Genomic DNA, 15,189 nt, shown 5'->3' with positions numbered 1-15,189 from the left:
ACACATAGCGAGTATCCAATGAAGCGACGCTTTCAGTCAGGCGGGGGCAGGATTAACATTACAGTGACAGGTACTGGTAGAGATGCCGGCCAAATATCACGGACCGCATCCAATTATCAGTTAGCACTTTCCAGACAGGTGACTTATCAGCTAGATTTGTCTCTGGGGTATCGAAGAATCTCCTTATTGCGCATTTAGGAAACGGGTTTCAAACAAACGAACGCAGCGTTCATGATTGTCCATTGCGGCGACAACGAAACCAACGGACGGGTCTGCATTGGGAATAAGTCTGACGCAGTACATTCAACGTAATCAGGATACATTAAAAAGACGCCATCATGTCTATGCATTTATATCTAATTAGCAGTGCGTTGATTGAAAATACAGTCGGGAAAATAAGTGACAACCTGACGTCAGTGGTCCTCGCAGCCTCGGTGATCACTCTCGCGCTGGGATACATTTCTAAAGTGCTCATCAAACAGTCATGGGACAAAGACTTGGTAAGTCATAGTAGTGAGGTTTATTGTTGTCTCATGTAGTAGCCTGATTAGCAAAGGTTCGGTGTTCTTACAGAATTGTTGTTTTGTGTGAGTAGAAACACCCACCATACATTCCTTCAAGTATTCCATTCCTGGGACATGCTGTTGCATTTGGAAAAAGCCCTATTGATTTCTTGGAAAACGCATATGAAAAGGTGAGGCAGCAACTTATCTTAAAATTACAAGCATCACCCAGCCCTCTTATTTCTGGTGATTAATGTTGCCTAAATGTTTACAATATGCTTAAGAGTACTCTTAAACTTCAACATCTTATTTCTCCATCCACAGTATGGACCAGTCTTCAGTTTCACCATGGTGGGCAAAACCTTCACATATCTCTTGGGCAGTGACGCAGCGACGCTCATGTTCAACAGCAAGAACGAAGACCTCAACGCGGAGGACGTGTACTCTAGACTGACCACGCCAGTGTTTGGCAAAGGGGTGGCCTACGATGTACCCAATCCTGTAAGACACATATATCTAGCTCTCACTCCAGTTACATCGTTTTAATTACCTCGATTTTGCTCTAGAAGTGTACTTTTCGCACACGCCCATGTGCCTCTTCAAACCTTATTACCGTGAGTTTAAGTGCTTATTTTTGTTTCTTTGACCGTTTTGCCAAGATCTTTCTGGAGCAGAAGAAGATGCTGAAAACAGGTCTGAACATCGCCCATTTCAAGCAGCACGTCCAGATAATTGAAGACGAGACCAAGGAATACTTTGAACGATGGGGAGACAGTGGGGAGAAAAGTATGTTGAAAAGTAAACACATCAACAATGTGTAAAAATGTCTTTCTCTGGAAAACCTCTAAAATCATCTAAAATCATTGATACAGATCAATACATCTGACAGGATCTTCTGCATGGATGCTCGTACTGATTACCCTGTCAGGAGGTTTTACACAAACTACTGATCCTCATCATTCTGTCCCTATACAGAATCCCTTCCCCTCACTCTCCTTCCTATTGACAACTTTACTTATCTTTCACCTGCAGTTCCTTGTTTCTCCTAGACCCCACCTCCCTTTCCTCTCCCTCTCTCCTACAGAACACCTCACTCTCCCCTACAGACCATCTCACTCTCCTCTCCCTCTCTCCTACATCCTACCTCCCTCTCTCTCTCTCCTACAGACCACCTCACTCTCTCCTACAGACCACCTCACTCTCCTCTCTTCCCTCCTCAGATCTGTTCGAGGCGTTGTCGGAGCTGATCATCCTGACGGCCAGCAGCTGCCTCCATGGGAAGGAGATCCGCAGCATGCTGGATGAGAAGGTGGCCCAGCTGTACGCCGACCTGGACGGAGGCTTCAGCCACGCTGCCTGGCTGCTGCCTGGCTGGCTACCCCTGCCCAGCTTCATGTAAGAGCCTGGAGGAAAGAAAACAAACTGTCAAAATTCAAATTAACATTTATTTTTAATCATAACCCCTTCGTTCTCCGTTTATTACATTTCCCATGAACATTTGTTTAATATTACAGAGGTCAAGAGACTAGTTATTTTTTCCCCACAAGTTATTTTGTAAATCAGTGGTTAGATCATTTGACTGCAGATCAAAAAGGTTGCAGATTGAAATCCACCTCTGTAAACTGCTTTGGATATCCGTCTCCTAACTGAAATGAACACCTTAAATTATGATATTCTTGGTGCTTACTGAGGTTGTAACTGCTCTTGTTGGACAGACGGAGGGACAGAGCACACAAGGAGATCAAGAACATCTTCTTCAAGGTCATCCAGAAACGCAGGAACTCTGGAGAGAAGGTGGACGATATTCTCCAGACTCTTATAGATGCCACCTACAAGTAAGACTCTGACCAGTCCTCAGCACAACCATGTTGTCAGGTCTGTAAGCCCTGTCCATTTTCTGCTGTGATGTACTTCAACTGAGGCAGTGTTACAGTAAACATCTCCCAGACTCAGCAGAACAAGCCACAGCTTGTTCTGCTGAGTCTGGGAGATGAGTCAGAACAGATCATCACACATTTACATTTAGTCATTTAGCAGACGCTCTTATCCAGAGCGACTTACAGTAAGTACAGGGACATTCTCCCCGAGGCAAGTAGGGTGAAGTGCCTTGCCCAAGGACACAACGTCATTTGGCACGGCCGAGAATCGAACCAACAACCTTATGATTAATAGCCAGACTCCCTAACTGCTCAGCCACCTGAACCCCACACCTCTACTTCCTGCAGGGACGGCAAGCCCCTGAACGACAGCGAGATTGCGGGGATGCTGATTGGTCTGCTGCTGGCGGGGCAGCACACCTCGTCCACCACCAGCGCCTGGCTGGGCTTCTTCCTGGCGCGGGACCGAGACCTGCAGGAGCGCTGCCACGCCGAGCAGAAGAACGTCTGTGGAGAGAACCTGCCCCCCCTGGACCTGGACCAGGTCTGCCTGCTGATCCCCCTCTCTCTCCCTCTGTGTCTCTCTCTCTGTGTCTCTCTCTCTCTCCGTGTCTCTCTCTCTCTCCGTGTCTCTCTCTCTCTCCGTGTCTGTCTCTCTCTCTCTCTCTCTCGTGTCTCTCTCTCTCTCTCCGTGTCTCTCTCTCTCTCTCCGTGTCTCTCTGTGTCTGTCTGTCTCTGTGTCTCTCTCTCTGTGTCTCTCTCTCTCTGTATCTCTCTCTGTGTCTCTCGCTGTCTCTCCACATGGCATCCACTCTTTCATGTGATCTAATAGATACAAATCTTACACGATAGCTCTCCTGGTCAGCATTTCAAAATCTGATATTTAAAGTGTGAAACAATGTTATTCTGCTTACCTTTTTCAACACCAGTCCACTGTATAGATTCAGGAAGTGTATAAATCTGAAGTAGCACAGTTTCACCTACCTGCTTCCTGGTCTCTCTTACCTGGTCTCTTTTACCTGGTCTCTCATCCACAGCTGAAGGATCTGACCTTGCTGGACCGCTGTTTGAAAGAGACCCTCAGACTCCGCCCCCCCATCATGACCATGATGAGAATGGCGCGCTCTCCACAGGTGAGTCCCACCCCCCAGAGCCCCCGCCCCTACACCTCACGGTCTCCATGACAACCTGCAACATGGCCTCCCAGACCTCATATTTAACGGCCATATAGTTAAAAAGTTAAATAGTTAGTTGTAAACTTCGCTTTGGATAAAAGCGTCTGTGAAATGAATCAAACGTAATGAAATGTGTGGTCTGCGCCCAGACGGCGGCAGGCTACACCATCCCCGCGGGCCACCAGGTGTGCGTGTCCCCGACCGTCAACCACCGCCTGAAGGACACCTGGACGGACAGGATCGAGTTCGAGCCCGACCGCTACCTCCAGGAGAACCCCGCGGCAGGGGAGAAGTTCGCATACGTGCCGTTTGGTGCAGGTGAGGAAACCGCCAGAGAAAACTACTGTGGCGCCCTGTCACTGTCTGACCAGGGAGGAAGGAAACATTCATTTCAATAACATAAATGTAAAAAATGTTTTTTTAAATCATGTGAAGTGGTTTCCACTGAGACAAGCATGTTTGTCAGATGTTTATAGGATATTTTAATGCCTTAAAAATAGAGAGAAAAGACAACATTTTAAAAACTCTCCCTTCTCCAGGCCGGCATCGCTGCATAGGAGAGAACTTTGCCTACGTTCAGATCAAAACCATCTGGTCCACCATGCTGCGCCTCTACGAGTTCGATCTGGTCGACGGCTACTTCCCCACGATCAACTACACCACCATGATTCACACCCCTCACAACCCCGTCATCAGATACAGGAGGAGGACGAACTGAAGGAGCAGGGAGGAATAGGAAGAGAGGAGCGCAGGAGCTGTTTAAAGTATGCAGCGGGACTTGAATGAATTGAGACCATCAACGTTAGTCTGGGACCACCCGGATGATGGAACGCTTGATTGTTTCGTTGTGTAAATCTATAGTTTTGCAGTCTGGTGTTCCAGCGACAAGTAAATAATTACTTCCAAGCCATTTCTACTTGATACTGAATCATAAGCACTTGTAATACTGCCTTCACTATAAGCAGAGAAAAAACACTTATACTTATTTTTACAACGTGAATCCCTTCTTGAACTAATTCGAAGAACGAAGCGATCATTTGTACAGAGGCTGGTGAAGCAGCAGGTGTGATGGTGCCGTCAGAGGGGACTGGAGCCTTGGGGAACACAAAATACTTTCCAGCTGTGTAGTTTAGCAGTTTTGGCTTTCTATAAAATCAATTCGTGATTCCTTCATTAGTTTAACGGAATTAATTTGAATTCCATTTCTTATTAGTTTTTATTCTACCCTTATTTGAATCGGATCCACCGGTTGGGCATGTTAGCTGACGTGAAATCTTGCATATTATTAAAACAAGAAAAAAAGTTTTCCGTCCTGTTTATACGTCATAAATGAAGGAACAACAACAATGCCAAGTTTCAAATCTTATCATATTTATTTCAGTTTTTGACAAAATACCCAGAAAATTCAAAGCTCCTACCCTTTACAAAAATATGTTTTCTGCAAATGTCGCCTGTCCAGGAACCTGGCCTAGTAAACACAGTGTAGTGTATATATCCAGTAGCAGTCTCCTCAACAACAAACCCAAACATTCCTTAAGTATTCTTCCACCCACACAAACAAAACATCCACAGTATAAATTAATCAAGGGTATATATCTTTAAATTAGCATTCCACAAATATACATTAAACATGATTGTAGCTCATCCACAACAAAGAGGCAGAACGATATTACAAATGTAGAAGCTGTTTCAAGTGCCGGCGACGAAAAGCCCGATAATAAGATGTACACAAAAAATGGTATTTGGTCCCCACGAAATATGGTGCTGTACATAGCATGGTACGAAACCGCCCAGCATGAGTAAAGGCAACTGAGTATCTTCAAGCGTCTGGGCTTCTACCTTCTCATTCCAAAGTGCAATTGAGCATATGAAGATGATCCTGGAGGAAAAAATTAAATAAAAATCCAACAAAATTCTAAAGGAAATCTACAGTCTTAGGTGGTGTGTTGTGTGAATCTATAAGATTGTGGGTGTGTCTCTCGTGTGTGTGTGTGTGTGTCTCTCTCTAGTGTGTGTGTGTGTGTGTCTCTCTCTAGTGTGTGCGTGTGTGTCTCTCTCTAGTGTGTGCGTGTGTGTCTCTCTCTAGTGTGTGCGTGTGTGTCTTTCTCTAGTGTGTGTGTGTCTCTCTCTCTAGTGTGTGTGTGTGTGTGTCTCTCTCTTGTGTGTGTGTGTTACCTGACGTCACGCCCCCCAGCCTCCTCTGCAGGGCCTCCAGTCTGGAGATGTAGTCTGTGAGCGCTCTGTCCGGGTCGTAACTCTGCAGGTGGGAGCAGCTCAGAGGACCGGGGTCTCCCACCAGGTGGAACCTGACAAACACACCCTGCCTTTAGAAAACCCTCCATCATCATACTCCGGGGTATAGACACGATGGTTGCCATGGTGGTTGTCATGGTAACAGCCGTTTTTCTTGGTTGTTGTTGTTGTCGTGGTGATGGTACCTGTGTTGTGTGGAGGACATGGCTGATCTGGGGGAGTCTCTGCCAGAGCGCCCTCTGCTGGTCGCTCCCTGTCTGTCGGCAAACACCTCCACACTGCCAGGGTGCAGGAAGGGGGAGTCCCTCACATCGCTCCCTGGGGGGGAGGAGAGATGTCTTTAACTACATGTCTTTATCGAATCAAACTTTATTGGTATAGCCCTTCCTACAAGCAGTGTCACAGATGGACCCATAACCATTCCTGTACCTGGTGTTATGGTGTGAGGTCCTGTACCTGGTGTTATGGTGTGAGGTCCTGTACCTGGTGTTATGGTGTGAGGTCCTGTACCTGGTGTTATGGTGTGAGGTCCTGTACCTGGTGTTATGGTGTGAGGTCCTGTACCTGGTGTTATGGTGTGAGGTCCTGTACCTGGTGTTATGGTGTGAGGTCCTGTACCTGGTGTTATGGTGTGAGGTCCTGTACCTGGTGTTATGGTGTGAGGTCCTGTACCTGGTGTTATGGTGTGAGGTCCTGTACCTGGTGTTATGGTGTGAGGTCCTGTACCTGGTGTCAGGGCGAGGCTGTTTCTGTTGACTGTGCCTGGAGACGCAGAGCTCATCCCTGTGGCCTTCTGCCAACGCTTGACCAGGAAACGCATCCTGAAACAGCAGGAAAGTTGAGCTAAAAATGCTTGTAGCTAAAAAGAAACTCTCAAATAAACCATGTCAGTGGATAAAAACACTTTTCTATCATCAGTACGCAAGGATGTCACAAACAACGATTGATTCTGGTTAAATATCGATCATCACCGCGCCCAAAAGGCAGGGCCCTTCACTCCCTGACCCCCCACGAAACTACATTTCCCATAGTTCACCTGGAGAGGGCGATGGAGACCCTGACGGCTGAGCGGAAGCGCGTCAGGCCCCTGCGGCGCTGCGACTCCAGGCTGCAGACGGACGGCCGGCCGCCCATCCTGGAGATCAGCGACAGCGTGGCCTCCTCGCACTCCTGGAAGCCGCCCAGCAACAGCAGCAGGTACTTCTTCTGGTAGATGAGGGCCTTCCGGAAGCTCTCGGAACGCAGGTACTTCCCATACATTCTCTGGGTAGAGGGAGAGCGGAGGGTGGGGGTTGAAGGATTTCAGTGAATCACGTGATATGTAATGATTATTAGGACCTTGAACACAGGAGTTCAACCTTTCAGAATGCCAAATTTTTCGTAATTTATTTCTGAACCGCATGATATTAAAAGTAAATCCTTAGTGACGTGTTGTCCTGTCTCAGTCGTTCCCAGAAACCCCCCCGGTGTGCAGGTGCAGCCAGCGGGGCCAGAGAGCTCACCTTCAACGCGGTGTTGTCTGCGTCCGGCCCGCTCGCGTCTCTGAAGGCCTCCGTCCTGAGCTCCCCCCGGAGACGAGAGAGCTCAGCCTGGGCCGCGCGGAGCCCCTTCTCCAGCCGGCTCCTCTCCCGGCCCCACGCCTCCCGCTCCTGGGAGAACAGGGCGCCCGCCGTGTCCCCGCCTGCCACGCCCCTCCTGCTGCCGAGCTGGAGGACGGAGAGAGGGTTCAGAACGCCAGGACTCCACTGAACTCTAGACACTGAATTCTAGAACTATTAGTGTGCGCATCCTTAATGGGATTCCATTTACGTCATTCTAGAACTATTAGTGTGCTCATCCTCAATGGGATTCCATTCACGTCATTCTAGAACTAAAGCATTCGCATGTTAACTCAGTTCGCTTTATTAACTCAGAGCCCCCTTGTCTCTATTAAGAACCGTTGCCATCAGAAGTCAAGATACCCAAAACGACATCTGGATATTCCGATCGTCCGGTAACACTGCACATCCCCCCCTAGGAGGTGTATCAGTCCCGGTCCCTCACTATAAACCTGAGCAGCATCCCTCCCGTTAACGGGGTAACCGTGGTGAACTCACGCTGAGCCCGCCGCCCAGGCCGGCGTGCCGGTAGCGCCTCAGCTCCTCCTCCAGCCGCAGCGTCTGGTTCCGCAGCTCGTTCTTCTCCTCCGTCAGCCGGCTGACGAAGCCCGTGAGCTCGGCGTTCTGCCTCAGCAGGCGCTCCGTCAGGGAGCCTCCAGCCAGCAGGGCGGCGCTCTGGAGGCAGACACAGAGATCACACCAACTCTGGGGCTTAAGAGCCCGCACCACTAAAGGCTAAGACTCTCAATAGAAGATGGTGACTACAGCTGGAAAGGACTGTCCTGTGATAGGCTGGATTTCTCTCACCTCAGGGGCGGGCGGGAGTCCCAGGAACCGCTGCAGCATGCTGATGACCTCATCAACGTTGGACTGGAGCCAGGTTAGCTCCTCTCTGTCCACCTCTGTGGTCAGCCTGTTAGAAACATTATTCACATTTTATTAGTATAGTAACCTGTCATTTCTAACAACAAAAAGCTATTACACTCCAGTTGAATTGATTGAATTGAACCTGTGCATGGCATGCATAAAGGATTTAAAAAGTATATATTTTTTGTTTGAATACACAACTCAAATCCATGATTCGGAAGACCAATCCGGAGCCACACCTGTCAGGTGCCTTTGAGGCCAGAGCCCGGATCCTGCCGGCGATGAGCTGCAGTTTCCCCATGACCATGTCCGTGGAGGATCTGGGGTCGAGGGGCGCGGTGGTGACCCCCGACCCAGTGGGCTCGTGGAGGGAGGGCGTGCCGGACATGGCGGTCTGAGTGTCGGTGCTCTTCTGATGGAACACCCAGTCCCTGGTCCTGTCTGTGGGCTCTGTCCACACGCTGGGCTGCTAAGGAGCCGGAGGGGTCAATGGTGAAGCACTCGTACAGTACGGACAGCCTGATTGGTTGGTTGACACTCTGATTATCTAAGACTGGTGTAAACGTAACAAGCCCATGGTAGCTCATGCTAACACGTTAAAGGTTATCGTAGGGCGCCGTGTACCAACAGCAACGCAGCACAACAGGGTTGCTAGGGGTGCAAATAAGCCTGACAATAACTCAACAGAATCGAAAAGGGGGCAACGATGCAGTTGCCTAGAGACCTACGTGATCTGTTGTATGTACCTATGGAAACCATTCAACTAAACATAAACAAGTCAAGTGAATTAAACAAGGGTCCAGACTCGTGTCTGTAAACTGTCCAGTACTGTAACAAACGGGCGAGGAGGAGGAGTGTTGACTCACGTTCTGGCCATCTGCTCCCTGCGTCCCTCTCCCCGCCGTCTCCCCCGCCTCCCCCAGACGGGCCACTCTCTCCTCCAGCCTCTCCTTCTCCTGTTCCAGAGCCTTGCTCCTCTGCGCCTCCTTCCTCAGCTGGGCCTGCGTCTCCTGCAGGGCCTCCTGCAGATCCTGGAGCTGGGCGCGGCCGGCCTGCAGAGCCTCCTGGTCCTGCTGTGACCTCTGACCTGTGGAGGTGAGCACCTCCTGACGACGGACCGCCTCCAGCTTGTGGGTCTCCACCTCCCCAAGCAGACGCACCACCTGAGGGGAAGAGGGGATCAGTAACGGGGTGATAATGTAAGTAATAATAATAATGTACCCTAGGATACCCCAGTAAACCTCCCCCACACAAGACTTGGGTAGCATTCATGCATGTAATTTGTACTTTTACATTAAATTTTTTATATAATTTATATTTTCTTTCTTTTTACTTCTAAAAAAACCGAACAAAATACATCTATTCACCCTCTTTTTCAACTCAAATAGCATTCCTGTCTACAGGACAGTGCTGTTATCAGTGCAGTCCAGCAGGTATCCAGGTGAGTGTTTACCTGTGCATGCTTCTCATCCAGCTCCCTCTGCAGACTGTCCAGAACAGCTTCAGCCGACCTCACCCCCTCCTCCCCCTCCTCCCCCTCCTCCCCCTCCTGGGGCTGACCTCCGCCCCGGCGCATCTCCTTCTCCCTCCCCAGGGCGCTGCTCAGCTCCTGGGCCCGGGCTCGCTCCGACTCCAGTTGAACCTGGAGCTCTGACAGACGGCTGTGCAGGCTGAGGCCCTCCTGCTGGGCCTGGAGGGAGAGCTTGGAGGCGGCCTGCCGCTCCTGGTCCAGGCCCGAGGTCAGCTGGGCCACCTGGCTCTGCAGGTCCTCCACGGTCAGTTTGAGGTCCTGACAAAGGGGGGTAAACCAGTTTGTGTGTGCGAGGGATGAGGGAGAGTTCTAGAACGCTACGAAGGAGAGTTCTAGAACGCGCGCGGGGCACACAAGCTGAGGCGTCTTTGATAACGGATCGATTGGTCGGCGCAAGGCAGCTCACCTCCAGCTCCTCTCTTCCCGTCTCCTCCCTCCTGTCAGATTTACACCTCTCCTTCTCCAAGGCCCACTGCTGCTCCCTGGTCTTCTTCTGCTCGTCTGACAGGCGGTCTGTAAGGGAGTCCACCTCGGAGGCCTTCTGAGACACCTCCGCCCTGGCAACAGCGAGGTCGACGACAGTGATGTATTAGACCCAGAGAACAAAGGCTAGCGAGGAAAACCCCTCCTGTTTAAATCTCAGTGTGCGTGTGTGTTTACTACCTCGTTCACTGTGGCGAGCTGTTTAAGGCGTTTAGCCTTGTTGCTTTACTGTCTCTGTTTATGTAGGTTTGTGTGTGTTTGTGTTCCTACCTCAGCATGTCCAGCTCCGTCAGGTGTTTGTGCTGGGCCTTCAGTGTGTGTGTGTGTGTGTGTGTGTGTGTGCGTGTGTTCCTACCTCAGCATGTCCAGGTCTGTCAGGTGTTTGTGCTGAGCCTTCAGTGTGGTCTCCAGCTCCAGCTTGGTCTGAGCCAGCTCTCCTCTCAGCTCCTCCAGGAGCCCCCTGTCTGCCTGGGGGGGCTCCAGGGGACCCCCACCCCCCCTTTGGGGTGCCCTGCCCATCTGGGGGGCCTCCGGAGGGCCTCCAGCACCCCCCTGGGGGACACTTCTCCCCCTGGGCTCTGGAGAACCTGCCTCAACACCAGACTGGACACCTGTGGAGAAACACAGAATACGGTCAGCTTACATGATCATCTCTGAGTACTTAACAGCTATGATATTCTTGCTGTTCTGACTGCATACAATCAGAAGCCATTGGTATTTCCTTCCACACCAACTCAGAGGTGTGTCCAGGCTACATACCTTGGCTGGGGGTGTCTCTGAGGCTGGGGTCCGGTGTTTGCAAGTGTTCCATCTGAGCACGAAGCTGCTGGACCTCTGACAGCAGACTGCTCCGATCAGCAGCGTAGAGGTTCCCCATCGCTTCCCTATGGTGGGAGTCCTGGAGACACACACACATACACACACATGTTAGTTTTTCTATCCTAGTGGAACCCTACCATTCACTTCCATTCAAAACAGTGTTCTCTAACCCCCAACATCAACCCTAAATGTGATTCTAACCCTAACTCTCAAACCTCTAACGCTCCCTGAGAAAAAGCACGTTTTTCACGTTTCACTATAGTTGTGAGGACGTTTGTTGCCATGGACACAGACCTGCTCGGCTAGCCGGCGCTCCAGCTGGTTGAGGTGGATGATGGCGTCGCTGGTGTCCAGCAGGTCCAGGCGGGCGTAGAGGGCGCTCTTCAGCACGCTGCGCTCCCTCACAAACACCTGCTGCACCGCCCCCAGCAGCTCCGCACGCCAGTCACCCCCCCCTGAGGTCTGAAGACGAAACAAACGCACCCAAGTTGAGTCAGGGAAGACCTATGTATGACCTTCCTGCTTCTTGTCGGACGTGAAATATGTACCGTTGTAAATGTCGTTTACTGAGATTTCGATGGATACGTTTGCTGTTATTCTCCTTTTGATGTCTGTGACATCTCTGACGATCTAAATCTAAGTGTTTTCATATTTGGTTTACTGCGCTGTGTTGGTGGTACGTGGCAGTGGGCGCCTCACCTGTGTGTCTCTGTTCATTTGGGTGAGGAGGTTTTTGAGGGAGTCTACGGTGGCCACCAGAGCCTCCCTCTCCCTGGCCCAGCCCTGGCCGTGGAGGCCCGCAGGGCCGGCCTCAGCCTCCCCCGCCGGCAGCTCCGACAGGGAGAGGACCTGCATGCCCTCCTGGTGAACCTCCCGGAGAAGAGTCTGGATGTGGAACACAGAAACACACATATCTGGTCGTTAAATAGTATAAAACAATATCCAAAGCTTATCAAGATTGGGTTTTAACAACATAAAAAATGCTTTGAAGTCACACAGGACACACACATAACAACAACATAATGGATGTATACACCCATTTAAACAACAACAAACGTGTCACAGTGCTGGCAAGGCGGTCTGACCTTGATTCTATCCGGGAGGGCGTCGTCCGTCTCCCTCCTGGCTCCTTCTGGGGTGCTCCTGAACTCCTGCTGCAGGTTAGGGAGGTCGTACCCTGTCCTCTGGCTCCAGTCTGAGCTGCTGTCTGGAGGAGGAGGAGGAGTAGGAGGAGGGGGAGGAAGAGGAGCAGGAGGAGGAGCAGGAGGAGGGGGAAGAAGAGGAGGAGGGGGAGGAAGAGGAGCAGGAGGAGGAGCAAGAAGAGGAGGAGGAGCAGGAGGAGGGGGAAGAAGAGGAGTAGGAGGAGGAAGAGGAGCAGGAGGAGGAGGAGGAGCAGGAGGAGGGGGAAGAAGAGGAGGAGGAGCAGGAGGAGGGGGAGGAAGAGGAAGAGGAGCAGGAGGAGGGGGAAGAAGAGGAGTAGGAGGAGGAAGAGGAGCAGGAGGAGGAGGAAGAAGAGGAGGAGGAGCAGGAGGAGGAGCAGGAGGAGGGGAAGAAGAGGAGGAGGGGGAGGAAGAGGAGCAGGAGGAGGAGCAGGAGGAGGGGGAAGAAGAGGAGGAGGAGGAGGGGGAGGAGGGGGAAGAAGAGGAGTAGGAGGAGGGGGAGGAGGAAGAGGAAGAGAAGGAGGAGGAGGGGGAGGAAGAGGAGGTTTCAGCCTGGTACATGCTGAAGAGCTACTGTGCTAGCTGGTTACTTCACAGCTAGCGAAGTTAGTCTGAGGCTTGTAAATACAGTCTGTTGCTTGACCCTGATCATTGAAATACAGTTACAACTATGAACTTCTGATCCTTGGTGTTCTGGTGTGCTTTCCACATGCACTATTTGTACATCGCTTTGGATGAAAGCTCCTGCTAAATGGATAACATGTGAAGCTACTTGGGTCAGGGTGTGATGACATGTGAAGCTACTTGGGTCAGGGTGTGATGACATGTGAAGCTACTTGGGTCAGGGTGTGATGACATGTGAAGCTACTTGGGTCAGGGTGTGATGCACAGAGCTGCTGAAGCTCACCACTGGTGTAGCCGTCCTTGAGATGTGATGCTGCAGGACGCTCGGGTCTGGATGAAGCGGCCTGGAGGAGATGAAACCAGATTCAAACACATTCTCCTCTACTCTGCCCTTCTGTATCTGTGCTAAGCCTGTATTTAAAGGAGGACTGAGATGGCGGAATAAAGAATCTTCACCAGAATCGAACCTTCACAATGTTGAGGCGTTTGTGAAAGGCACAATAACATCATCTCTCTCCAGCAAGTACTCGCAAGCTCTACGCAACAGTGAAACCTGTCATCAATCTAATCCCAACAACATCCAAGAAAGACACACAAACCCCCCCCCCCACCACATCCACACACACCCTCCCCCCACACACACACCCTCCCCCACCACATCCACACACACCCTCCCCCCACACACACACCCTCCCCCACCACATCCACACACACCCTCCCCCACACACACACCCTCCCCCACCACATCCACACACACCCTCCCCCACCACATCCACACACACCCTCCCCCACCACATCCACACACACCCTCCCCCACACACACACCCTCCCCCACCACATCCACACACACCCTCCCCCCACACACACACCCTCCCCCACCACATCCACACACACCCTCCCCCACACACACACCCTCCCCCACCACATCCACACACACCCTCCCCCCACACACACACCCTCCCCCACCACATCCACACACACCCTCCCCCCACACACACACCCTCCCCCACCACATCCACACACACCCTCCCCCACACACACACCCTCCCACACCACATCCACACACACCCTCCCCCCACACACACACCCTCCCCCACCACATCCACACACACCCTCCCCCACCACATCCACACACACCCTCCCCCACACACACACCCTCCCCCACCACACCCACATCCACACACAAACCCCCCCCACACACACACCCTCCCCCACCACACCCACATCCACGCACACACACACCCACACCCCCTCCCACACACACACCCTCCGCCACCCCCACCACACACACACACCCCCTCCCACCACACACACACCCACCCACACCACACACACACCCTTCCCACACACACACAGGAGGTCACGGCCCTCACCTCGCTGGAGCACAGTTTATCGATGACGGCCTTGAGAGCCCTGCACTCCTCCTCCGTGTGCTGTCCCTCCCTCCTCAGCGCCTCGCTCTCCCTCCTCAGCGCCTCGCTCTCCGCGATGTGCCGCGCCTCCATGTCCAGGATCTCGGCCGCGTGCAGCTCCAGCATCTGGCCGATCTTCTCCTGGTACTCCCTGACGACCTCCCACGCCCCCTCCGCCTCCTCGTCCGCACGCCGGCCGGGCGCCCGCGGCGATGGCTCCGTCTGCGTGGACGAGTCCGCGGTCGGGGAGCGCGGCCGTTCGGAGCCGTTGTTCAGCGGGGGCGTCCGAGGTTTCTCGGAGGGGGAAGAGGAGGAGGGAGCGGAGCTCTTCCTCACGAGGGTTTGCTTGTCTTTGACGTCTCCAGCTTTCCTGCTCCCTTGCTTCCCTCCTTTCTTCTTGGGTTGGGAGGAAGAGGAGGCGGCGGAGGAGGAGAGGGGCTGAGGCGACGGGGACGGTGAGGGAGGCACGTCCGCCTTGGCCAAGGCTGCTCCCAGCTTGCGCACCTCCTCCTGGAGCTGTGCGATGGACAGGTCGCGGGCTTGGAGTTCACCCTGGAGCTCGTCCGTACTCTCCCTGAAGCTGGTGAGCTGCTCCTTGGTGGAGGCCGCCTCGTCTCGGACGTCCTGGAGCTCCTGGAGGAGTTCGGACCTCTCAGGCCCCAAGCCCTCCGACGATGCCTGGGGGGAGAGACGCAAAGGTCAAAGGTTAAAATAGGGTGTGTGACCGATCTGACTTGCTACATAATACACATCTGATGATCGTGTTTCGTTTGTGAGATGTCGAGGCGAAATGAAATCAAAGTGTATGTTTGCAAAGCAGACTCTTACCTGGTGAAGTTCACCCTTGAGATGTGCGATGGCCATCTCTCTCTCCTTCATCAAAAAGC

General features: G+C 52.2%; 2 protein-coding genes across 2 annotated transcripts in view; one reads left to right on the top strand and one right to left on the bottom strand.

Annotated features, from left to right (window-relative positions):
* Positions 1 to 131: 131 nt before the first annotated feature.
* LOC134040963 (lanosterol 14-alpha demethylase) lies at positions 132 to 5,432 on the top strand. Its single transcript, XM_062487165.1, has 10 exons — positions 132 to 500; positions 596 to 694; positions 828 to 1,004; positions 1,163 to 1,289; positions 1,724 to 1,898; positions 2,219 to 2,338; positions 2,729 to 2,924; positions 3,418 to 3,513; positions 3,705 to 3,873; positions 4,095 to 5,432. Exons 1-10 carry the CDS (start codon positions 339 to 341, stop codon positions 4,271 to 4,273), a joined length of 1,500 nt encoding a protein of 499 aa, XP_062343149.1. The 5' UTR covers positions 132 to 338; the 3' UTR covers positions 4,274 to 5,432.
* The window catches only part of akap9 (A kinase (PRKA) anchor protein 9), a 63,641-nt gene continuing 53,357 nt past the window's right edge, over positions 4,906 to 15,189 (bottom strand). Inside the window, exons 34-53 of the mRNA XM_062487166.1 lie at positions 15,131 to 15,175; positions 14,264 to 14,980; positions 13,174 to 13,234; positions 12,192 to 12,313; positions 11,806 to 11,991; positions 11,401 to 11,568; positions 11,047 to 11,185; positions 10,643 to 10,898; positions 10,211 to 10,361; positions 9,727 to 10,062; positions 9,140 to 9,436; positions 8,513 to 8,742; positions 8,214 to 8,319; positions 7,905 to 8,081; positions 7,311 to 7,514; positions 6,845 to 7,071; positions 6,535 to 6,629; positions 5,994 to 6,126; positions 5,731 to 5,861; positions 4,906 to 5,434 (exon numbers count right to left, since the gene is read on the bottom strand). Of these exons, the coding sequence (XP_062343150.1) occupies positions 5,391 to 5,434; positions 5,731 to 5,861; positions 5,994 to 6,126; positions 6,535 to 6,629; positions 6,845 to 7,071; positions 7,311 to 7,514; positions 7,905 to 8,081; positions 8,214 to 8,319; positions 8,513 to 8,742; positions 9,140 to 9,436; positions 9,727 to 10,062; positions 10,211 to 10,361; positions 10,643 to 10,898; positions 11,047 to 11,185; positions 11,401 to 11,568; positions 11,806 to 11,991; positions 12,192 to 12,313; positions 13,174 to 13,234; positions 14,264 to 14,980; positions 15,131 to 15,175 (3,825 nt within the window). The 3' untranslated portion in view covers positions 4,906 to 5,390. The remainder of the gene's footprint in view (positions 5,435 to 5,730; positions 5,862 to 5,993; positions 6,127 to 6,534; positions 6,630 to 6,844; positions 7,072 to 7,310; positions 7,515 to 7,904; positions 8,082 to 8,213; positions 8,320 to 8,512; positions 8,743 to 9,139; positions 9,437 to 9,726; positions 10,063 to 10,210; positions 10,362 to 10,642; positions 10,899 to 11,046; positions 11,186 to 11,400; positions 11,569 to 11,805; positions 11,992 to 12,191; positions 12,314 to 13,173; positions 13,235 to 14,263; positions 14,981 to 15,130; positions 15,176 to 15,189) is intronic.

The sequence above is a fragment of the Osmerus eperlanus genome, chromosome 20 (genome assembly GCF_963692335.1).
Source record: "Osmerus eperlanus chromosome 20, fOsmEpe2.1, whole genome shotgun sequence".
Lineage (NCBI taxonomy): Eukaryota > Metazoa > Chordata > Actinopteri > Osmeriformes > Osmeridae > Osmerus > Osmerus eperlanus.
The sequence above is the reverse complement of the archived record's forward strand: the minus strand, read 5'-3'. Positions and strand labels throughout refer to the sequence as shown.

Excerpts from the sequence above, each read along its gene's own strand:
- LOC134040963 (XM_062487165.1), top strand. The coding sequence starts at position 339 with ATGTCTATGCATTTATATCTAATTAGCAGTGCGTTGATTGAAAATACA. Across the intron at positions 501-595 it reads AGTCATGGGACAAAGACTTG|AAACACCCACCATACATTCC; the intron begins GTAAGTCATAGT and ends TTGTGTGAGTAG. Across the intron at positions 695-827 it reads TGGAAAACGCATATGAAAAG|TATGGACCAGTCTTCAGTTT; the intron begins GTGAGGCAGCAA and ends CTCCATCCACAG.